This window comes from Alligator mississippiensis, chromosome 1 (genome assembly GCF_030867095.1).
Source record: "Alligator mississippiensis isolate rAllMis1 chromosome 1, rAllMis1, whole genome shotgun sequence".
NCBI classification, from domain to species: domain Eukaryota; kingdom Metazoa; phylum Chordata; order Crocodylia; family Alligatoridae; genus Alligator; species Alligator mississippiensis.
Window position 1 is genome coordinate 268,325,171 of NC_081824.1, and position 25,393 is coordinate 268,350,563.

The 25,393-nt window shown below is 44.2% G+C and overlaps 1 protein-coding gene across 1 annotated transcript; it reads left to right on the forward strand.

The window, feature by feature from the left end:
• Window positions 1-23,462: 23,462 nt before the first annotated feature.
• LOC102567279 (olfactory receptor 5V1-like) lies at window positions 23,463-24,579 on the forward strand. The gene has a single exon (XM_014598975.3). It carries the CDS (start codon window positions 23,482-23,484, stop codon window positions 24,514-24,516), a length of 1,035 nt encoding a protein of 344 aa, XP_014454461.2. The 5' UTR covers window positions 23,463-23,481; the 3' UTR covers window positions 24,517-24,579.
• Window positions 24,580-25,393: the final 814 nt, after the last annotated feature.

Consider the following 25,393-nt stretch of genomic DNA (forward strand, 5'->3'; position numbering starts at 1 on the left):
GCAAGTCTCCAAAAAAAAATAAAAAAAATACAGGGAGTTGCATACACTACAGTAAACCATAGAACCCGTGCAGTACCTGATCATCCAAAAAGATATGCAAGAACTGCAATGGATTACATCACTTGAAGAGTCTGCACACACCATCAGAGTGTGCAAAGCATGGATAGAAAGGATGATCACTGTGGTCACCATGAAGTCACAGGCACACTTCATAAGAGAAATGAACAGTGCTGAGCAGAATGCATTGAAATGATCAGCCTGAAAGCAAAAGGATGCTTGCACAAAGCTGAATGTAGGTGCATAATTCAGTATTGTGTCAGAAAGTGACAATGGACCCAAATGAAAATCCACAGCATTAGACAGGTAAAATTCAGAGTTTGTGGTCATGATTTTTCTTGCCCTTACTGAGAAAGCTTAGGACTTCAAATGCAAATAAAAAATTGTGAAAGATGCAATGTTTTTAATAGGACCTGGATTGAAAAGTATCCATTAGCCTCATCAAGCAAGTATAGACCTGTTTTGTTTTCTGGGATTTTTTTTTGGGGGGGGGGGCAGGGGTTAGTTCTAGGTCCCTCATTTTGAGGAAAGGTTTGAGGATGTCTACCTGGAGCATTCTCAAAATAGAAGAGCTAAAAGAGCTGTACCTCTTGAAGCATGTAGGTGTTAAGATCTAAATAGATGGTTGTGGGGGGAAAGGAATAATAAAATATATTGGTTCCTTCCAAAAATAAGCCCAAGCTAAACAAATAGCTACAAAGGAAATAGCTTCTTCCTAATGTATATTAACACATCAAGGCACAGAGGCAATTCTTAGTATATTTTCAGACTATCAGCAGCACATCACCTGTTTTAAGAAGAATAAAAAAGGTGTGTGTGTGTGTGTGTGTGTGTGTGTGTGTGTGTGTGTGTGTGGAGGGAGAGGTCATACAAAGATTCATTAGAATGATGAGCTATGATGGGAAATGTGTATTTAACCTACCTGCTCAAATCAGCAATCTTACAGGACTACTGTGGAAAGATGTTTAACGGCTATGGAACATGTGTCTTCAGAGAAAATATAAGTGAGTGGAAAATTATAGCAGCTATGATTGGAAATGGAAAATTATACTGACTACATTCATTTCCAAGGAGGGTATTGGTACATTCTTCTTACAATAGCATGATCATAACTTGAGACTAGTAGCTTTTGCCTTCAATATTAATGCAAACTGAACAGATATTTTGTCAGAGGAAGGCACTTGGCCTTAACTTATGGCAGTATTTGGAGGGGAGGGCAGGGGGAAGAAAAGGTAGAATGCAAAATGAAGAAGTGGATAAGCCACTTACTGCCATTGCTCAAAAAGATCTGGCAAACAACCTGTCTCTTAGAGGGAGGATATTTCCTCCACCCCTGCTACAAATATAATTTGAATATTCACTTGGAAAAAACATAGTAAGAGACATGCTTTCTAGCGCATCTGACAAAAGTATAGTTGGATTAAAAAAAACCCCAAACAGTTAGGTGATGTGTTAACTTCCTTGCTGGTGATACAGAACACTGGTACCTGGTTTTAGATGAAAAATAGAATGAGACTGCCAGAGTTACTGCTGAAGAGAAAACATGGCAAAATATAAGTGAAGGCTATTAGCATGAGGTAGCCAGGACCACATATTTTCAGTTTGTGTTATCACTTGAAGGGGAGCTGTCACTATTAAATGACATTTGTTTAAAGGCAATGAGGATTATAATCCTTAAAGTTACAGAAATGTGAAAAAGGATACATGAAGTTGATGTAAAGATTGAAAGGACCAGAGATATTTTTATACTGGACTCAAAAGAACAACTTCAATAAAGGAACCTTAAGGTTTGCATATTGCAGAAATACAGACCAAGTCATGCAGGAAAGCCTGTGATGGTGCTGCAGGAAAAATTGCTTCTTTCCTGTCCTGGAATAAAGTATGACTTCAAAATAAAGTAGTTAATAAAAATGTAACAAAAATTGACCCTGTTCCATATTTATCACTAAAAATTACAGAACATTAAGGAAGCAAAATGTATTGCTTTGTTCAACAGAAAACTGAAGCTGAAGGTGTCAGTACAGTCGGATACTGATCTTAGTCTCTGGGACTTGCAGATCCCAGTGACCAAGAGACAGTTAAGGCAAAATTAAACCTGGTCTGATGTTGTGTCCCAGGATCTGCAGCAACCTCATAAAAATAATGCTACGTATTTATTCAAATATAAGATGACCCTGATTTCTAAAATGGTTCCCCAATAATTAGATTCTATATATGGAAAATTTATAATTGTTCTAAGTTTCTAGGTATAGAATCGAATGATTGGAGGTTTGCCTTGACTTTGTCCCCTTCCCACCACTACAGCAGGCAAAATAAATCTGGAAGGGTTAGGTAGCGCCCCCCCCCCCCGCCTTCCTGTCAGACCCTCTGTCCCTGAGCACATGGAAGCAAGGGGAAAATTTGAAAACAATGACCTTGAAATAAACATACCTGTAATAATTTGCATATCAGCACATTACCACAGGTACCCATAGACTTAGTTCATCCAGAGGTGATGCATCTTTACCTTTTTAGAAACTGCTGCAAGTTGTAGCACAGGTACTCCATAAATATATTTTTAAGCAGTACTTTTGTACCTACTTACATATAGCACAAACTATGCATGATGTTAGTCCAAAGCCAAAAGGATCATGTTTTGGGTTGGGTCCCAGCAGTCAACAATATTTCAAACCATGATGACCTCATAGCTCAGCACTGCTCAGTATGTGCATGTACTCCAGATACCATGGGTGGGTACCAGATACCCCCACAAAAGATCCACGTGCTAATGAGCCCCCCAATCATGATTGGAACTGGGTGTTTTTGTCACAAATTCTCCATGCTGATTGAGGGGAAAAGCTTTTTCTTGTATTCAAGAAAATATGGTATGCATTTTTCTGATCTGGGGGGGTGGGTGAGAAGGAGGCCACAGATAATAGTGACATGACGCAAGATTACCTGCAGTCATGTGAGACTGTTACCCTAACCACTCACTGCAGAGAATTAGTTGACATCTCTAAGTCCCAAAAGGAAGAAAAAAGACAGGTAGTGAGTTGGTCCTTGTTTGGTCTCTAAAAGTTTCAGGCTGGCAACAACAGTTGAGATAGCTGAGATTTAGGACATGATATAAGCAGAGCTAGTGGATGCTACCACTGCCTGGTTTTGATGTCTCAAGGGAGACCAAAAAGTTTATGTAACAGTGCGTTGGGGACTAATGGAACATGGATGGGTAGTAGCAGATCATTCATATGCATATGGCAATCTGGATAACACTTATGTTTGTTAATTGCCAACAATATTGCCAAAGGCTCTATCAACAGCCACTTGGAACTGGTTGTTATGAAAAGGCCTGTGCCACAAAATGTTCCTTAGTTAGAGTTCAGGCAAGGAGTAAAGCAGACCTCTGTCAGACTCCTTGGTACTGAGAAATTCCTGGGCAATATGTGGTCCAGGAGCTTTCCCTCAAAGACTCGAGCAAGATGAAATTATACAAACTTAAGTAAACTACTGTCTGCCAGTGCAGAGGCTTTTAGTGTTTTTTAGAGTTCCAAATAATTCTGTGCACCCCCAATTCTGGATCTGTCCTTAGCACATCCCTGGCACATCTCTGCTCCTCCTAAAGGTCTGGAAGCTCTTATCCTCCACTCTACAATTACAAGGCATGAAAAAGGAGCTGATCCACTGCTTCATCAAAAAGGATGAAGCAGCAGAACTTCCACTAGGCTGTATCTACTTCCTCTTCATCTGAAGATGGCATTGGCTGCTGCTTTCCATACTCAGATATTTCTGTGAGTTGTGGGGAGAATCATAGAAAGAAGGACTGGAAGGGATCTGTAAGATCATCAAGTCCAATCCCCTGCCATGGGCAGGAGGTAATGGGCTCAAATGAGTTCAACCAGGTGCTTACCCAGCCTCCTCTTGAACACCGCTAGGGATGGCGATTGCACCACCTCTGCTGGAAGTGCATTCCAGGTTTTGGTTACCTGTATGGAAAAGAAGTTTTTCCATATGTCTGATCTAAACTTTTCCCCAACTAGCTTGTGCCCATTGGTCCTTGTCTTTCCAGGGGGTGCTTTTCTGAAAAGTTGCTCTCCCAGATCCTGGTGCTCTCCCTTAACATAGTTGTAGGCAGCTATCAAGTCAACCCTCAGCCTTCTTTTACTCAGACTGAACAAACCCAGATCCTGAAGTCTTTCCTCATAGGGCCTACTCTCCAGGCCCTTGATCATGTGGGTGGCTCTTCTCTGCACCCTTTTGAGCTTGTCCACATCCTTCTTGAAGTACTCAAGTTGTGGCCTGACTAATGCCAAATAGAGGGGAAGGAGCACCTCTCTGGATCTGTTGGTGACACGCTGGCTGATGCATGCCAGAGTTCTATTTGCTCTGTTGGACTTCCTTGCACTGGTGGCCCATATTCATCCTCTGGTCAATTGCCATCCCCAGGTCCCTTTTGGATGCAGTGCCAGCCAGTGGACCACCACACATTTTATATAGGTATGGTGAGGGTTCATCCTTCCCAGATGAAGAACCCAGCACTTGTGCCTGTTGAACCTCATCTGATTGCATTCAGCCCATAGGACCAGCCTGCCAAAGTCATCCTTGTCCTGTCCTCAGATATGCCTACTTGTCCCCACAGCTTGGTGTCATCCGCAAACTTAATCATTGCACTTTTCACTCCCTCATCCAGGTCATTGAAAAAGATGTTAAAGGCAGAGAAGGAGAGCTCTGCCTTCAAAAGCAGCCATTATGATTGGTTGCCTTTCCTATTTCACTGCCTTTTAGAGAAGTAGAGCCATCCAGGTGAGTTCTTCCATTAGATAGGTGTGAATCACATGGGCAGGGGAGCTTTTCAGTCATGACATTGCATGACATTTAAGTCATCATGACATTGTCACTGGCAACAAATTGCAGAAGTTGGCAGTGTTTCTTGCATCTTTCTCAGAAGGAAATCAACTCTGATCTTTAGTCAGTTATTGGTACTGCTTTCTGGATTGAATGATGTCCTACTTGCAATGCCCAGTTGTACACTGGGTTGGCCTGAATTACAGTGTTTGGCACTGAGTGGATCTCCTTTTTCTGCAGATGGATGCCTACTCCTTTGCCTCTGGCCACCTTGCAGCATGTTCATACAAAATCTTCTGTTCTTGATGAAAATTAAGTTGTCAGTTGAATGATGCCGTGGAAAAAATGATAGTGTTTAAAAGAGCATGCAGATGAGCAATCTGATGTGTTCAGTGCTTTTAATAATAGGTAAATTCCTCTGGCAGACTTGATAGCTGGTCACTAAATTGCAGTTCAAGCTACACTGCTAATGTACTCTGGTAAAAGCTTGTAGCCAATTGTACCTTTAACCCCTTTATGAGCCCTTGCTCTTCTAATGTTACATCTTTATACTCCTGTAGTGATGCAACTGAGTTAAATTGATGTAATTTTAACCATGACTGAAGCAGGATTTAAGATGCATGGTTTTGCTACACTTTGGTTGCATCTACACGAGACACTTACTGCACAGTAGCTTGTTAGTACTGCGTAGTAGTGTTGTGGGACATGAATCATAACGTGACACTACTGCTCAGCAGTAATGAGCTACTGAGCAGTCAGCATCGCTCAGAAGCCGTACAGCACCGCTATTTAGTACTTGGCTATGCAAGTACTAAATGACTGCGCAGTAACAACTGCACAGTCAATCTCTCCTGTAGACACAGTCTAATATTACCACAGGAGCATGCAAGTGTATCAGTTACAGTGTATCAATTTGTATCGATATTATTTTATATTGATGCATTTGTTACCAGAGCAAGGATGTAAGCCAGTATAGAACTTGGAATGAGTGGGGAGCTGTGACCAGGGCAGCAGCCTCAAGCACTGCCTTTTGGGGTGGGGACATACAAACATAACTGGCACCACAGTGGCAGCTGACCATACCACTGTGATTGTTACTGTGGCAGCCAGTGCTGCCCTATGCATTGCGGCTATCCTGGGCGTGGAGCTGCCCTGCTACATCTCTGGGTGAGGCTAACTGTTATTACACAATTAAACATGAACTAAGCTATTTGGTGCATCTTAGCTTAATGTACAAACAGTTAGTACTGTCTGATTCTCCTTCCCCATCAGTTCTCTATCTGTGCCTGAAATTTTTGTATGTTTTTTTTGTGCGCAAAAGCAGTATGAGAGAAACCAGGCAAGAAATGGGTATCTTTTCAAATGGGGAAGGGCAATTAGGAAAGGTATAACACTGAGTTGTTCCAGGGAATCTTCCATTTCTCCTCCCCACTACCAGCCTTTACTGCTGTTTCTATAGGTTTGATCCATTGCAAGCCTTCAGAAAAGGGATCAACTGTGGCTTAATGTTAAACTGCAGTGAGAGCTGTACCTGCAGTGTAGTTCTAAGATATGTGTTCTGTGTGAGCCTGTTTACTTCCACTTACAGAGTTGCTGATTCAAATTATGCCCATATATCCATATGAACAGCATCTTTCTCTCTGTATTATCTGCACATTTTTAATTTCTTTTTTTCTGACAAACAAGGTAATATTACTCTGTGTGTGTGTATCAGTGTAACATTTTTACATTGGCTTCATTTTATTAGGATGTATGTCTGAGTCACCCTCAAGGGAAGCGCCCAGACTTAAGTCTAGGATTCTTCTTGGAGATGCAGAGCTATGCTGATTGCAAGGGATTCAGCAACTCAGCATCTCTGTGCAGAGCTTGGAGGTGACAATGAAATGCATCCATTTTGTTCCAAACTAATTGTGTAGGAAGAACGGGAGGAGGCTTCACTCTGAAGCAGAGAATGCTTCATTGTGAAGTCCTTCAAAGGAGCATCCAAACTGGGGGCAATAGCTTAGGTTAAGGCTTATAGTTTTCTTTTTTAAGTTAATGATAAGGGAAAACACAAAGAAGCTGGTAAGTATGGACTACAACCAAAGTCTGTATACTCTGCTTGAAACAAAATAGGTGCTTTGCCTGCTTAGTCAGGCTTCTTCTATGGAGGCGCTGCTTTTTATGTCTAGCTTGTGTGCTAGTAAAATGGATTGATTTCTTTGAAGTTGCGTATAGTTGCTTTATGCCTCTTAAGCTGAAGTAGAGAGCAGATCTCTGCCATCCAACAATGTCAGTTTGGATACCTAAACTTTGTTCAGATTTCTAAATTTGTAAAATTGCAAGCAACAGGTGCAAGCTTTCATATGGATAGAGTTCTTTGTGTGGTACTAGATGTACTTTATTCATAGACTACGGCTGAGGCGTTGGCATTGGACTAGGAATCAAAAGAGGGAATCTTGGACTGGGAATCTTGAGGGGGTGACTCTCTTTGCTACTCCCACCCCTTATAGATCTGGTCTTGGGAGTTAAGGGTACAGCCTCTGAATCAGAATTTCCTAAACCTTAAGTGCTGGAGGCTGCAAGAGAGAGGAGCAGTGGAAACAACACTGGTTAGACCCTGCTCAGTCTCCTGTCCTTTCAGCATCCACTCTCTAACACTGTGTGACACAGGCCTATTTGTTGCATTCAGTGAACGTGAGCGTAGGGTCACCATGAATTTATATAAGCCCCCCTTAAAAATGGAGGCCACTGAGAATACAACTGATTGCTTGGAACAAATAAAAAGGAATCAGGAGTGGGAGTGAGCGTTACAGGTTTAAAACAAGATATCCAGAAGGGGATACAAACCAGAACACATTGGCTAGCATCAACTGCCCCCTGACTGAGTTGAGGGCTGTGTGACATAGTATACCGGGCAAGATGAACCTGTGGTCTGACACAGTGGGCTCATCTACACATGCAGTTACAGCACATGAATAAACTGTGAATCTTATTGTCCAGAATGTATTGCTTCCAGGTGTACCATTTAAACATGCTTGGCATGAATAGACTCTGAAGCAATAAGCTCTGCAGTTTATTCATGCACAGCGTGTTGAGCTGTGGTGGAGCAGCCCTGGCTGGCAGGAGGTTGGGGTGGGGAGGTCAGCCTGCCAGCCTAGGGCTGCTCCCCTAAGCTCAGCATGCTGCAGAGGGGCTGGATGGGGCATGAGGGAACTTCATTGTGGGGTTAACTGGCTGGCAGCAGCCCCACTGAAGCACCCTTGTGCCCCAGCCAGTCAGGCACTGTCTAAACATGCGCTGCTGTGGAGTTTTTTTTTACTTTGTAGCAGGATAGTACTTGTATTTACAAGTACTATCCTGCTGCAGAGTAAATTAGTTCACTCCAGCCTAATAGGGGTGCACATGTAGATGCCAAGATGTTTACTGCACAGCTAATTAGTCAACTGTGCAGTAAATCTCTCATGTAGACATGCCCAGTAAATGGCAGTTCATGTGTTCTTATGTTTAATTAAACTGTAAGCTTCTCAAAGCTGTTACTTTGTACAGTGCCTAGCACAATGAAGCTACTAAGAGCTACCGTAATACAAACAACACTTCAAAACTGCATTGGTACTAGAAGGTTGACTTCTAAGCTGTCATATGTGGGCAAAATTGTTGCTAATGTGCCTGCTTACAGATCTGAACAATGACTACTTGTTTTTAAAGTGTGCATGATTTAAATTACTTAATTCACCCTCTTCAAACCTAACAAATATTCCTGAAAGCTGTTATCATTAGTGCTCTAGAACTTCTCTTCTTCTCACAAGATTGAAGCTCCTGGTGATCTAACAAACTTCCTGTCTGAAAGAAAGGGGCATAGAAAATATATGGCATGTGGAATTGTTGTTTCTCCCAAAAAAAGTGCTCCTTGAAACAGGCCATTTTCACAGCTCCTGTGTTGGAGCTAGGCAAGCTCCAACTCTGAGGATTCACTTGTGCATTAATAAAGGAAGTGCTCGGCTAGAGCCTGCTCCTATTTAAACTATCCTGGCCCTGGTTTGGGGGATGAGCACAGTTCCTCTCAACCTGCCCACAGCCAGTGCAAGGTGCCTTGGAGAGGAAGAATAGTTCAGTGGTTCAGAGACAAGCCTAGGATGTGGGAGGCTTGGTTTCAGTTCTGTCTTGTGTAGGCTTCCTGTGTGACCTTGGACAAGTCACTGTGTCATAGTTCTCCCATATGAAATGGGAATAGCGTTTCCCTGCTTCCTGTAGAGAACATGGCTTTGGGGAGGCTCTGTAGCTATTTGTGGTTATCATGCTGGGGAGGAAGAAGCTCATTCACAGAATCCAAAGAGCTATGTGTGTTTTCTTTTAGAACTGCACATGGGAGAAAGTGGCAAAGACCAAGCGGTACAAAGCAAAATGGTCTGGAGGCAGAGGAATGCCAGACATCCTTCTCTTCCTCTGGGCCAAATACATGAGCCAGGTGTGCAAACTAGCAACAGGGGTGGAATCTAACAGGGAGCTTTTGTCAAGTATTTTGCAGAGCAACTCATGTGACAGTGGTAGGTGCACATGGCAACCAATGGGAGCCCAGGCCCCATGGTTTTATGAGATCCTGAAGTGCTTTCGAGAGAAATGCAAGTTGGATGATGCTAACCTAGCAACCCTTGTGAACTGCTGCAAGATACAGGAGGTGGTAAAGGCAAGAGGCACCATGTTGCCCATAGGCTTATTACCTGAGCTAGGGACAGACATTCAAAAACCTGAGCCTGAATTGATTCAATCTTTGCAGGTTAGTCTAGCCTGGATAGGCTGAACCGGTTTGTAACTGGACAGACATTGTCTCTGGACTCATGAAATTCAGGAACATGCCTGCAGTGGCTCAGGCTAGAAGCCAGGGGGTGCTAGAGCAGCCCTGCCTTCCCTCGTACAGGACTGAGCTGAGGTGGGGTTTGGCCGGGCCCTGGCAGGACCTCTGATTAGGGAGGGTTGTAAACCCCCACCCTGCCTGCACCATCCCAGGCTTTTTCCCACTTGCTGCTCTAGGGGGAGGAGTGTTGCTAGACCCCAGCCCCCTGCTTAGTACTCTGAGACAAACGGGAGGTGTGCAGTGCATCCATCTGTTAATGATATGGAGCTTTTCAATCTCCCTCCCTGTTTCTTTATACTGTCTGCAGTAAAGTGACAGGCGAGTACATTGGCAACATGTAGGGGGGTGCATGTGCCCCCCCCACCCCGAGATTGGTTACCACCACCGCTGCTGGTGGCATCTGCTGGCAGTTGCCTTTCATCACCTTCCCCTCCCACTGCCAGCGGTGTCTGCGGGTGATCGCCGATCGGTGCTTGGTGCTCACCATCCCCCCGTGACCACTGAGATCACTGTGGCCGCCTGCAGGTGGTCACTGCTCAGCCTGCCCTCACTGTCACCATCACTGTGGCCACCTGTGGGCAGTCCCCACTCACCGCCATCATGCCTCTGCCGCCAACACTGCTGCTGCTGCCTGCAGGCAGTCGCTGTGTCCCCCCATCCTCAGGAGGCACAAGGCGTTCGTGGGTGAGCAAGCCAGCAGGAGACTGATAACAGTGATTATCACCCACTCAGCAAAACAATAGGCTATCGCCATTACTTCAAACTCTTCTTAAACAGCTTACCAGCTGACCTGTTGATTAGCTCCAAACAGCCCTAAGGGGTCACTGTTCTGTCTGCCTGTCCCAGGGAAATTGGAAACACACACATCTGCATTAGCTAGCATACCACATGCCTAAGATCTGTGGGGCTGGGGTCCCTGCTTTGCAAGATGGGAGGGTGGGATGGTGGGAGGGGAGGTTTTCCTGCTTGAGCAGTGAGGTGGGGGTAGGGTAGGGGGAAGCCAGGTAGATCCTGCTGTGCCTGCAAGTCTTTGCTGGAGCTGCAGCCAGGGAGAAGAAGGGAAGGGCCAGCTTTGCTGTGGGGCAGAGAGCCCTGCCCAGCCCAGAGAGCATGCCAAGATGCTGGGGGAGTCTAGTTTATCTAGCAACGGGTCTGGGACAGACATTGCATAAACCAGTTTGACCCAAATCAGTTAAGTCTGATACTACATTCAATCAGGTTTATCTCAAACTGGTTTCAGCCATTTTCAAACTGGTTTATGTGCACTGAACATCTGTTCTGTTACAGGTTTAAACCAGTTTCTGATCACTTAAACCAATTTATGTGTAATATCTGTCCCCAGCCCTGGTGACAGCTGCCAGGCTGTGTGGGAGCGAATCTTCCACAAGGACCTGCAGGAGCACAGAGACCTGAACTAGCCGGCAGCCCACTGGGCACTCCCTGTATGGGCATGGAAAAACAGCACAGGGCAGAGATATCCATCGAACTGCCCGAGACAGACCAGCTGCTGGCAGGCAGAAATGATCAACGACCTCTTCTGGGACTGCCCATATGCTAGAGAGGTGTGGAATAAAATCCGTGCACTCCTTCTGGTGGTGACAGGTTTCAGAGATGTCACCAGGGAAGCGGCTCTCTACAGGCACCTGACCAGAGATCAAGGGACCCTGACAGCTTGCTTCTACCAGCCTGCTTCAGGTATGCACTGTGGAAAGCCAGGAACCTGCTCATAAACAGACACAGACCCTACAGTCGAGGACTGTATTAAAATGGGGCGAAGTGAAATGTACTGGTACTACAGGAAGACAGAAGAGAAAGACAGGAAAGAAATGGCAGACCTCGTATGGTGGAGAGGGGTCTGGCATAGACTTTTTCCAGGACAGGCCCTCTGAAGAGGGCAGTGGGTGGGCGTACAGGTATGAAGATGGGTGTACGGGTGCGTGGATACAAGGTGTGAAGAGTATAATGGGTTTTTAATGGTTTAACTATCAAAATGTGCTTTGATCTGCTGAGTGAACCACAAGGGCTGCTTGGTGGAGTGCCCCCACAAAAAAAAAAAACATTGGGGAGGAAGAAGCTCTGTGTTGAGCAGCTCTTTATGGGCCATGTTTCTGTGGGCCATAATTGAGCAACTGAACAAACGTATCCTGTTTAAAAAAGTTGTGTTTTTTCTGATTTAAAAATATCTCAGAACAGGCCTTATTTTCTTTGCATCCTGTCAAATAAACTGCTTGCCAAGAGACACCCTGTTTGCAACACTGTTCACAAATGAATTAGGCTGAAATGTCACAGAGGACTTGGGGCTTCCTTGGGGTCTGCTCAAAACGTATTACCTCTGAACACGTATGATGAGCTTTTCTTATCTCTTCCTCCTTTCACTCAAACAAATGGATAACTAACAGAACTGGACAGGAAATATTTTTTTTTCCTAGGACATTTTCAAGATTCAGACCTGTTCTTCTTTTGATTGGGGCAAAACCAAAATGTTTAAAAGTCCCATCCCCTGCCCACAGCAAGATGTCTGTACCCCAGAATAGCTGATAATCCCATTGTTATATCTTGTGGCTCCATGGTGGTGGGGAGATTGGACTAGTTTAGGAAGCAGAGCACTACACAGCTTGCATGGCTGGGAACTTTACTGTTCTGAACAGGAACCCCAACTGAAAGTAAGCATGGTGCTTGAGCATTGAAAGAAGTAGTATCCTATATAATGGCTATTGAACAATACATCACACCTATGATTAGTGAGGTCAGCTGGAATGTGAAACATGCAAATTCACATCCCTGCTCTTCCAGTTTGTCACCTACCAAATAAATCCTTGATACTGGTATATTTATTTGTGGGGTAGATCTCTCCCACTCTCTCTCTGACTGACCAGAAATTCCATCCTAGCCCTGAGAAATCTTTCCTGGAAAAATCTTTCAAAACTGATGAATGCCTTACATGTTTTCAGAATTGCCAAATTAGCATTTTTCCTGACATTAATATATCATTAAAAAAACCCAAACCCTCCTGATTGTATCTGCTTCTAAGTACATCTGGCAATATCTCCAAACACCATCCATGTTGTATTTCAACATCAACCACTCCTCTTGCATCTTTGTTCAAAAAACAGCAGTAAACTTTCTTACAAGACAAAATGTCTCCCTCCTATTCTGCCTTAGCTGTGAACAAGGTGTGTTCAAATATAAGAACAAGTTTCATCCTGAAGCAGGAAAAATTTCAGTCCCAAAGAGATCCTTTATTTTTTTTTTTTTAACTTCATGATGGTAAATACTACTTCAAGCATGGCTATATGAGAGCTAATCTCATAGAATGTGTCACGTGGTTTTGTTTTAGATGTCAAATAGTTAAAAGCAAATTAGTTATTAAGCCCCAAGCAATGTTTAATCTCATGAAAATGCTTTTGTTAAGAAGATGAAAACCTACATGCTTATAGCTTGCTTCATGGCATTTGCCATTATTTTATCCAATCAGAAGTTACAGAATAATTACAGAGATGTTATAGTCCAACTCTTTCTTGTTTATCATAGAGGGAAAGCAAGTCTGTTTGACTATATTTTAAGTTTACTTGTATGCGGTATAATTTCCTTCCTCTAATGAGGCCTTGGGACTCCCAGTTTCTAATTTAGGGGTGGAATGAGAGGAGGTATGCTACGACGTTTAGTCATTGGAGAACTCTTTTGGTATGTATGCAAACCCACTGTTTATGTCTTACTAAAATACTGTTCCTTAACAATGCCCATTGCAGCTAATTTGCAACTGGATAATGTAAACATTGACTTTTAAAAATTTTAATAGAGCCCTGTGCAACTTAATTATCTATTATTGGCACTTGTTTTCTGCTGGTGAATAGTTTGAGGAAACTAAACTTTGTAGTAGCAAGGTCTCAAGTGTCAGTAAGATGGACAGGTTATTATTTCACAGGAGGAGAAAAGCATCTCCCCTGTGTCACTTAAGTCATTTCTCCTTCCCCAAGGTATGATCACCCTATACTTTGATGTCCTGCTTATTTAAACTTCTACTGAAAAGTTTTCTCCAGCTTGTTTCCAATAACCTTTCACATTGTACAAGGAAAAGGGGAAACCAATCCTAAACTGGAGCAGAGCTCCCAGGTTATCTCCAGTGGGTCTCCTGCCTGCCCTGAAGTTCATCCTGGTGCCTTAGCAACTCTGCTGATCTCTGAGCCATGTAGTGTCCTCAGACTCTAGAGTATTGCAGCCTCCATTAGGTCAGATGGTAAAACTACTTGGCTTCTGTGACTTAAGGTGTGGACACATGACACAATTACTCAGCTCTAATTTACTCCAGATTTTACTCTATGGTAAGGAGTGGACAAACAATTAGCTCACCCAAGTTGGCTGTTCTTAGTAGGAGCTAGGTAGGAACAGGTTCCTATCTAAGCACCAATAGGTATCCACTACCAAGTGCCTGACCACTAAGTGGCAGAAGGAACCAAATTGCATAGGCTTTAACCCATGGGCCAAATCCCACCCACCCACGAAGAGATTGGATCCTATCCTCAGCATACTCCAGCCACATGAGCAGAGGAGCTGTCCTTGGGGTCCTTCTGCAGCTTAGTCACTCTCCTGAAGCTGGGGAGGCATCCCTAGGGTCTTACAGCTTGTATGCTAAAGCTGGAAGATGCGGCCTGCTGTGGAGGCTGAGTTGCAAGCCGTGGCTCATAGTGGCAAAAGGTTGCCAACCCCTGGCACAGAGCACAGAAGTACCCTAGAATGAAACCAAGTAGGAAAATGTGACTACCAAATACACAAATGGCAATTTGAGGTGACTTTCATTGGTACATAGTTATTCCTCACTTTCTGAGGGAAAACTTTACTGGGAGGGGAAAGATTTAGATCTATGAAAGCCTGTATTATTTATCTGTTCCATTCTTACTGCAGAGTCAGGTTGGTTTGCTCTGCAGTAACCATTCTATGTGCCTGCATCCTAACTTACCGTCAGGAAAGACCTTAGGCTAAATTCATCCCTCACAACTCCACTGTCTTGAAGAGGTGCCCCAGGGATGGATTTGGCCTTCAGAGTTTGACTCTCCATCACAATTTTACGCCTGCTTTGCAGAGAGGTAAGAGTCTATTACATGGGCTTTGAGGCCCTGGACAATCAATTTTCCTACTCATGGGGCCTGATGTAGCAGAGGCAGGACACCTGAGGTTCTTGAACAACTTTCCAGTTGGAGTGAGGAAGCCACATCTGCCTTTAGAACAGAGGTTGATCCGTCCACTGGAAGAAGGGCTGGAAACAAAAACACTATACTTAATGCAGAAGAGTAGAAACTTAGGGATCCCTTGGCATTCCCAGCATTTGCTCATAGATTTTAAAAAGCTGAGCTCTCAAAGCATTTTTAAGGGTAGAATATATATTTGGGAAAATCCTTACTGTCTCACTCACAGACCTGTACAGGACTAAAGGATCTGGCCTCACAGGCAGGGGCTGCAAAAATTGTCTTATTAGAATTTTCAGGAAAAAAAATCTTAGACTTAAATTTTCTGCAACAAGATTAGTCCGTACAAAAAAACCCAACAACAGAAACATAGGATTGGGTAATGACTTCAGTTATCTGAAAAAACCCCAACCCTGTGTGATTACCTGGGGTCCCACCCAAGAGTAAGTAGTGTGACCAGCCTAAATACAAACTGATCCTTAGACTTCTGAGTGCCCTCAGGTAACAGGGGTATGACAGTACTTGGCAGTACTCTCACACCCCTGTACTATGCACCCTGTAGACTCAGACACCTATATCTTGTTCCATCCACACCGTCTGTCCATAGCTATCCCATCCATGGTAATGACTGCAGAAATGTGATAAACTGGATTTAAAGTGTGGATGCAGGGTCAATTTGCACCTTGTAGACTAACCAAGGTGTATCTGTAATAGATGTAGACCACAAATTTTTATGGGCTGGTATTCACTCCATCAGATGCTGTGAAAAGAAGAGAGAGAAATGTGAATACAAAAGAAAAGGAGAAGGGGAGAGGACAAGCAGCGTTGGGTAAAGTGAACAATAAACCCAGAAGAACAAAGGAGTCACAAAACTAATCCAGGTAATGGGATAAGAATGCATAGTCCCTGCTTACACCATACTTAGCACAATCCAGTCTGCGGATGATTTGTTGTTCCACAGTTCCCTGTTCTAATTAGTTTTTAAAAGTTTTCTGCCTAAGAACAGCCATCCTTAGATCAGCAATGGAGCGTTCAGAGAAGTCAAAGTGTTCTGCCACTGGCCTGTGTGGCTGATGCCAGATTGGTGTTCGTTCATTCTTTCACATAGGGGTTGCCCTTCTGTCCAATGTAGACAGCAGAGGTGCACTGTGGGCAGGCACTGGCATAAATAACATTGGTAGAATTACAGATAAACCTCAGATGTTATTATCTGTGTTATTTGGTGCAGTGATGATGTAATCTCTGTTGATGTTGGGACACAGAAGGCATCCAGATCTGTTGCAAGGCCTGGTGCCTTGGTGAGACTGGGTGTTAGGTAGCCTGTTGTTTGAGGTTGGGAGGCCACCTATAAACCAGGAAGTGTAGATCAAAGGAAATTTGAAATGACCAAATATGGAAAATTGTGTAGATAAAGAGTCTATTCTTCAGTTATGAACAGACTATGGGTATAGATAAAAGGCCTGGGATTACCCTGATGTAATACATGTGAATTTTATACTCTGATCAATTACCCCAGGGTGTGTAACAGACAGGCAGCTAGATAACTAAGGAGTAGCTGGCAGTAGGCTAGTATTACAGGATCTTACCACCAGGTGGCAGAGGATCCCTAAATCTTGCCCACAGGGCTACTCCCATACAGTCAATCCAGTAGCGAGAGCTGCAGATTCATGAGAAGGTACACCAGTACCTGTGTACTGCAGGGTTTTTATGTTTTGCAGAGTACCCTTGAAATGGAGAGTGACTTACACTTTATATTTTGTGACCATTCTACTTCTACATCAGTGCAATGACAGTGTGTAAATGTATTGTGTGTCCCTGAGTGTTTTTTATTTCAAGTTGCTCAAGCTATCCATAAAAGTCTTCCCGGTTTCTTAAACATCAGCACATCCTTTTTCCACCTCACTGTAGCTCAGATGTGACTACAGGGATCTTGTTCCAATTTCCAATACTGAGCAAAGAAAATTTTCTGCAGAATTATTGCGTGAAGGGTGAAAAGAATTAGGAACTGGAAACATTATATGAAAGGAAAACCTGGGACCACTTACCTTAGAAAGGTTGGCATCTGATGAGTGTATATGCTTGATAGGATATATCATATCATATACATTTATACGATATATAAAAAGATTGGTCTAGAAAAGTCAGACTGGGAATTTCTGTTCTCTTGCTCTTGTAACGTAAAGGGAATGCTGCCTTACTAAAAGGCAATAATCTCAAAACAAACCAAAGGGATAATTTAATCTAGGGACAGACATTACACATGAAATGGTTTAAGCGATTGAAAACTGGTTTAAACCTGTAACACAACAGAAGTTCAGTGCACATAAACCAGTTTCAAAATGGCCAAAACCAGTTTAAGACAGGCCTGGATGGATATAGTCTCAAACTTAACTGATTTAAGCTAAACAGGTCTATCACCTAAATCCCCCCTCTCCGACTCAAGTTAACTCACAGTCCCCCAGCATCCCAGGAAGCTTTGCCCCTTCCCTGCAACCCCCCTGCCCACCCCATGTTGCAGGCTGGGCAGGATAAAACTTGGTCCATGCTGTCTGCTCCAGCTGGGTGGGGGCGGGCTGGTCCTGCCTCACCCTGCCTCTGGGCTATCACATGACTGAGGCAGCAAAACCTCTGTTCTGCAACCCTGGCCTGCCAGTGCCTGTCAGCCTGGCAGGGTTGGGGGGAAGGTGGGGGAACAGGGCCCCCAGCACCAGTTCCAACCCCAGCCCCAAGCCCTGGTGTGCAAGAGTTTCTCCCAGGCCCACGCCAGTCACTGATATGCATTTGGGAGAGGGGGAGCAAGCCCTCCAGCCTAGGACCCACCCGATCCCCATGCCTCAGTGGGAGTTCCCCTGCCCTGGGCAAGGTGCCTTGAGCCCTGCTGCCCATGCAGAGGGGAAATTCCCCCCTTCCACACCTCTTTGCAGTTTGGCAATGACTTAGCCTTGCCCCGCAATGCTGGGGGGTGGAAACCAGTCCGCTCCAGCCCAGGGCTGAGCCAGCACTGGACCACACTGAGGGGTGGGAGGGTAGAATTCCCTCTCTGCACCAGTGGCAGCATTTCGAGGACCCTGCCCAGCCTGGGGAAACCCCCACTGAGGCATGAAGATCTCTCCACATGGGTTGATGCCCAGTGTTAGCTGGGCCCTGGGTAAAGGGATACCAGGGGATTGAGGGACACGTGCTGGGCAGCCAATCAGGGATGGGCCCTGCCCACCTGCATTTGGGTCCTCTCAGCAGTGGCTGGCAGGCTAGGAGGCATGCCCTTGTGCCCCCAGCTTCTGGTCTGGGCCACTGCAGGTGTCTGAGTGCCTTTCCGGATTCAGAAGGGCACATCAGTTTACTTCCTTATTGGTTCAATCTATGCAGCTTGGAGAAACCTGCAAAGATTGAATTGATTTAGTCTGGGCCTTTTGACAGTCTGTACTTAGCCTCCATGTTTAATTGAATGCACTACTAGAGGAAGTCATGGGTGACTGGTACCTCCTGAGACTTGGGGGGGGGGAACAGTTTGTGGGTGGCAGTGTTGGTGGCGACCGGCGACTGCCCGCAGAAGCCAGCGGTGGTGTCGGCAGCAGAGGGGTGGGGGTGGCGAGTGGTGACCACCAGCAGAAGCCTGGCAGCGGCATGGCAGTGAGGCGGCAAGCAACGACCACCTGTAGAAGCTGGCGGTGGTGGTGTCATGGCGAGTGGTGACTGTCCACAGAAGCCGACAGCAGCGGCAGCCAATCTCGGGGGGGGCACGTGCCCCCCCACGCCACCCCTACCAGTTGCCTATGGAGTAGGTTGTGAAGAAAAGAACTTGGCCTGAACTGAAGAAGGACTGGACCTTCATATGACAAACGAGAGTATCTAGTGTGGATTACAGTATTGAATGAATCTTCCTCTAAAGCACTTGATGCTAATTGCTTTTAGAGCCAGGGCATCTGCCCCACCACTCTGAGCCAATGTGGCAACTGATATGGAAGTCTGCAAGGGGCAGTCCCGTTATTCCTTGAAAAACTGAAAACAGGCAACCTTGCATCTTTATAGTGATCAATGCAAACAAAAAAACAGCATTCTGTCAGAATGGCACCATCTTATACATGATTCATGCTTTGCGTAGATGAGAACATAAAGGCTTTCAGCCATAATCTGAACTCTCTGTATGGGGCTAGTAGTTCAGGAGAACGTGCTCAGAGGCAGAGCCTCAGGCATAAATCTAAGGACACAATCCATTGTTTTGTTACCTGGAAGATGTTAAACACTGCCACTCGCAGACCAGTTTATAGTCTGCACTAAGCACCCTTCCTTCAGGTTGGCAAAGGAGCCATTAAATGCTCCCTTGTACAGTTGGAGCTGAAATAATATAAGCCACTGTTCAAGATACTAGCCAGGTTGCCACAGCCTGAGTCACAGGGCATTTATATACGTGCTTCGGAGGGGGCGGGGAGTGCTTTAATTAGTGCAACTCTGAGAGACAGCACCTAAAGCGTCATGTGTATTGGTGTCCCTGCACTGAAAAATGGCAGTGGGGCACTTTGAAGTAAAGCTCATTAAACAAGCTTTAGTTTGAAGAGTCCCACTGCCATTTTTCAGTGGAGGGACACTGATACATATGACTCTGGAGTCTGCTGGAGCACATTAATTACCATGCTCCAGTAGACTTGATTAATCAAGTCTGCTCCCACATGCTGTAATTACAGTGCATTGGAGCAGCCTGCTTGCACATGTATAGGAGCCCATAAAGACCAAGAGAATTCTCTAGGGAATGGTTGCAAATGGAGGGTTGGGACATTGACTGGTTGTAGATGTGCATGTCAAAAGCTGAAGGGAGAAGAAAGAAAGTGGGAAAAACCAGAGAACTGGTGGAGAAGTAGACCCTGAAAAGGACCATAGACAAATGTTTCATCAGGCACAGTGCTTGCTGGCAAGGCAGATCTTCATGAGAGAGCTGTCTGCTGTCATGTGTTTTACCTAGGTTTGGTGAAAGAGCAGTTTGGTGCAGAGCTATGTATTTACAGAGAGTTCACAAAAAGAAACATTTGGCTCATTTTGGTAGTTTTTTCTCATAAGGGCAACAGCCTGGCCGAGTCCCTAAAACTGGCTAATTCCCTGGGCCCAAAGGGCAACAAAGTATTGTGCTTCTATTACAGCAGGAACAGATCTGCTCAGACAATCCTGAGAGGGCTTTTTTTTTTCCCTTCTCATTGGGATGAACTCTTCCCTCTGTGCTTTATTTGCTTTCCATCTCAACAGAAGTTTTGTAAAAATGTAATTGTCTCCACATAGATGCCCAAGATGCTCCTGTGAATACGGTGTGTCCCATAGGGCCCTGACACATGGTTAAATGCTGCTTTCCAAAGGAACCTGTAGAAGCCCAAGAAGAAACGATTCTTTTGTTTTCGGGTAGGTCAGCTAGCATTAGGCGTTGCTTAAATGTAGGCTTTCCCTTGGCTGTGCTATATCATGTAAAACCATTAATATATTGAGTGTGCTGTCCCTTACTCATGGACTCATTCTTTGTTGATGCTGCCTGTATTACCCTGTAATAGGCTTTATTTTGGGGATAGATAATGGCGAATGAAAATTAAACTTCAGAAAAACTGTTTGGTCTGTAAGTAAAGCCTGGTAAGTTTTTCCATGCTCCTTTCCTTTCTGCTATCTTTCTATGAAAGTCTTGGCCAGATCCTCCCTTGTTTTCATCTAGCTGAGTGATTACTCTCTGACTGGTTGTGCTGGAAACCAATCTGACTACTTGATAAATAAGTTGATGCTCCATGGGAATGAGGGTAGCAGAATATGAAATTCTGTCAGCACACTGGAAGGCAGCTCAAGCATCTCAAATAAATTGCTGTAAAATGGTGACCTGGATAACAAAAGAATATTATTCTTAAGTTTATTACAAGTTGCTGCCACCTGAGTCTTGTAAAGGCTGAGGCAGTACTCTCTGTGCAGTTCTGGGGGGAAGAAGTGTCCACATCACAAATGCCATTAGCTTTGGATAGTAACTGGTCTTTTTGTGGGAATCTTCAGCAGAAAAACCAAGATACTCGTGTGGTAGCTGGCTCTTGGTATGAGCTCCAGGCACCCTCTAGATGCAAGTCTAGCTTTCTATTGCCTCCTAATGTCCCAACCCTAGGGCTGGCAAAAACCAAGCAAGCAACTTGAAAAAGAGTTCTTAGAGGTCTGCTGCAGGTACATTGATTCCTTTGTACAATTTGAGCAGCTACTCCTGCTATACCAGCTCTCTGCTTAGAACGAGAATGTCTTTTTGCAAGGATTATAGTCTGGCACAACACATGTGCCCCAATTTCAAGTAAAATGCTTTTGCAGTGAATTTCTATCAGGTTCCTTTAATCTAATATCAGTGCCTTGAAATCTATCCTCTGTCAGTGCTTCGCTTCCTTCCGGTCTCTGAAGAAGAGGGTTCTGTACTTACAGGTGAACTTAAAATCCAGCAAGAGCAGGATTTCAATGCTTATGCATTAGCCTTGTGTAAGATTTAGAACAAAAGCTTTCACGTTGCCACTGCCAGCATTCCCCGCATGTGAATGCAAGTGCTGGGGTGGTTCTCCATGCCTTTCTGCTGTTACTCAAAAGGAAAACAACAAACCCACAAAGATGCTTCCATGATTGATCTTGTACATGTTCAGTGAAGGTCTTTGACATAGATTTCAGTGGATGCAGAATAAGACCCCCAGAACTAAAGTGTTCCCAGAGCTAGCTTGGCTTAGTTCACTCTCCTTGTACCAGAGTATTAATTCCTGCAAGCTCTTTTAACCACCCTTAGGAAACCACTTCTTCATTAACTCTGATCCATAGTCACATTAAAACGTGAAATCACTGGGTGCGAAAATAGTATATTCACTGCTACTTAATGTAATATTGCCACAGCAATTCCTCTAAAAATATCTTGTCCACTTGATTGCTTTCATTGTGAACTAGAGATAATGTACCACTTACAGCTGATGATTAAAATTCATAAAGCTTCAGTTCTTAATTACAGTAACTCTGCAATCAGAGTGAAATGTCAGATCCTGTATGTTATTTGTGTATATACAAACCCAAGAAAACAAGGAAATGTTCTACAAGTGGTTCTGAAACAGTGGGCTATGGAGGGGCTATAGGTAGGCTGCAAGGGTGGACACGGAATAAGAATTTTTTTCTACAGTCTCTTGCTAAGATGCTGGGCTGCTGTATCTCACAAAGAGGAAGTGAGAGAGTTGTCTTTGTGCGGCATTGAAATGGGGGCTAATTAGCCCCTGTGCAGTGTCATGCAAACACAGCTTTTCTGCTTCTTTTGCAGAGCTAGCATGAGACAAATCTGCTTCTTATGTCTCTATGGCTGGTCCAGCAAGAGGACCTTGAGAGAGATAGGCCATGGGGCTGTGCATAAAGCTGAGGGCTGGGCTTAGGGGCTGTCAGTGGACATCAGGGGGGCTCGTTGGGGTGTGGGGTTTATGGAGGTGAGCCATGGTATCAGAAAGGTTGAGAATCACTCCTCTCCTTTTGTTATCCAGCTGGGTTGTACAGCTTATCTTTTGAACTGAAAGGATCTCCTGCAGAAATACCCAAATGGGTCTCATTAAAACAGGTTAGGACCAACAAAAAACCAGATCTCTAATCTAGCAGAAATCACGTCAGGGAAAAAAATCACCCCTGAACACACACACAAAAATCTGAAATAAGGTAACAGTTGTTAAGGCACATCAAGAGGTAGCACAAACAGCAGTAACTCATTGTAAAGGATAGGAGGGATTTATGTAAGGAGTAAAGGAGGAAGTTTAACATGTTCAGGATTAAGGTTAAATTTAAAAGAAATCCAAGCATGTAAAGTTTTGGAAATGCACAGCCAGTGCAGCCAAACTCCCTTTACGGGCTAGTGGAAAGAGGAAAAAAAAATATTAACTTCTCTTTTAAAATTGTTCTTATAATCTTGGGCTTCAACCAGTTAAATACCCTACATATAACTGTCTGGGTACTACAACTGATGCTGCAGAGCACAATTATGCTAATTTTGATGGTTAATGGATACCCTACCTCTGCATCTCCAAGCCTCTGCATGTTCTGTTTACTTTCAGGTTTAACCTTAACACCAAATTCCATAGGTTTGTAATGCTGGTGAAATAATCACAGAAACAATTGCAGATATCTCTATTATGTATTTTACCCTAAATTTATCAGGACATGCTTAGCATCTTAACTGCATTTTTTCCTGAGGTTTTTTGGGTTGTAGGGAAGGGGGTCTAGTAAGAAACACCCCCCAAAAAACCAAAACATGCATTGCTAACCCTGGCAGCCTTCGTTCCACTGTCATCCTGTTTAGCCTGTAATCTTGGTGAACACATCTCATATGCATTTTGTACACTCTACCTATTCTATTAATAAAATAACAATAGATCATTAGTGCTGATCCTCAGCTGCTGTGAACCTGCATAGCTCCCTGGATTTCAGCTGAGCAAATGCTAGTTTGCATAAGATCTGCCCCATAATCTGGAAGCTTCTTCAGAAAGGCAAAGTGGTATTCATGTTATATGCTCAATGTTTGCAGACTGATTATTCTTCACACCCTTTCTCCTGGCAGATTCAAACAAAGCCACTGAGCAAATGGGAAATCAAGCACCGATAACAGAATTCATTTTCCTGGGCTTTTTGAACCACCCTGAACTTCCGATGTTATTCTTCCTGGTGTTCCTGGTCATCTACATGGTAACCTTGCTGGGGAATGCTCTGATCTTAACCCTTGTTAAGACCGATCCAAGCCTTCAAAAGCCCATGTATTTTTTTCTTAGTAACTTGTCTTTCTTAGACATTTGCTACACATCTGCCACAATCCCAGTCATGCTGGTAAACTTCTTCCGAAGCAGGAAAACCATCTCCTATGATGGGTGCATTACACAACTCTTTTTCCTCATTACCTGTGCTGGCACAGAATGTGTCCTGTTAGCAGTCATGGCTTATGACAGATATGTGGCTATCTGTAGCCCCTTACATTACCTGAGTGTCATGAGCAGGCGGGTTTCTGTGCAGCTGGCTGGGTTTTCATGGTTGTGTGGCTTGGTGAATTCTCTGGTTCACACACTCCTCACCTCTACCTTAGCTATATGCAGATCCAATCAACTCAGTCATTTTTTCTGTGATGTCCCACTGCTGCTGAAGCTTTCTTGCTCAGAGACTTACATCAACGAAACTGTGCTTCACCTGGCTAGTGCCTTGATCGGCTTGAGCCCCTGCCTCTTCACTCTGGTCTCATATGTCCTCATTGTTGGTGCCATCCTGAAGATACGCTCAGCTAAGGGCAGATTTAAGGCTTTCTCCACCTGTACTTTGCATCTGGTTGTGGTCATCATATTCTATGGTACTGCCAACTTCAATTATAATCGGCCCAGCTCAGGCTACTCCCTGGATGTGGATACCTTGGTTTCATCCTTGTATTGCATTGTAACACCCATGTTAAACCCACTTATCTACAGTTTAAGGAATAAAGAGGTAAAGGATGCATTGAAAAGGATGGGCAGAAAATATTTTCCTTCAGTGTCAGAGCCCAGCAATAGACAGGGGACTTTAGTACCATTGGAAATAGAGAATGTCTGTATAAATTCAGTGTCAGGACATAATCAGAGCATGTTAAACCTACAGTGACATTACCATTTTTCTGACTCTCAAGCTACTTTGACAATAAAATGGATTTGAATCTACTTCTAATTTTTCTGACACTGTACATAGGTCAGGTCAAGGATGAAACAATGTTGTGCCCAGTATCTGTGCCCTCAAACATGTTTTGCTGCTTCACTCAGGCTGCCGCCTGAGCTGGAAATAGTGGAGAGGAATCTGCACTGGTGTGGGCTGAGTAATACCGTCACCCCTTGAAACTAATTAGCCTGCCTCTGGTATCCCGTGGTCTTGGCAACATGACTTCTAGCTTATGTGGAGTAGTGTGTCGTGTTTGAGGGTGCCACTGTTGGACATGCAGTCTAAACCTGGTTTTAGATACTCTGGAAGAACTCAGAGCCCCATAGTGCCTGTACTACACTTCACAAATAAACTAGACTGCCCCTGCCTCAAAATGCTTGTAGTCTAAGACCCAATTCATCCCTCTGGGTGACTCCCAGTGGTAGAGGGAGTTCCATATGGTCACAGAGGTATTCCTCCCCAAAATGGCATCAGAACAGAGCAAAAGTAAGCAAGATGTGGAGAGGAAGGAGGCATTATCTAATAGGTGGGGAAACAAAGCTCAGAGATTAAGTGTCTCATTTAAAATCACCCATTTAGGCTGTGGTAGAACATGGTTCCCCAGAGTCCCAAACTGTATGCACAAGATCAGTTCTTGCCTAATCCTGTTGGAAGCTCCTGGATTGGGTAGACCTTTGTAAGGAGCTCAGCCCTTGGTGAAGTGTTATGAATGGAGATATCAAGGAAACCAATGGAATTTTCTGCAAACAGATCAAATTGTAATGACTGCAGGCCAGACAGTGTACTGAGGATGTACACATGTCTCCAGCCTAATATAAATGCCTTT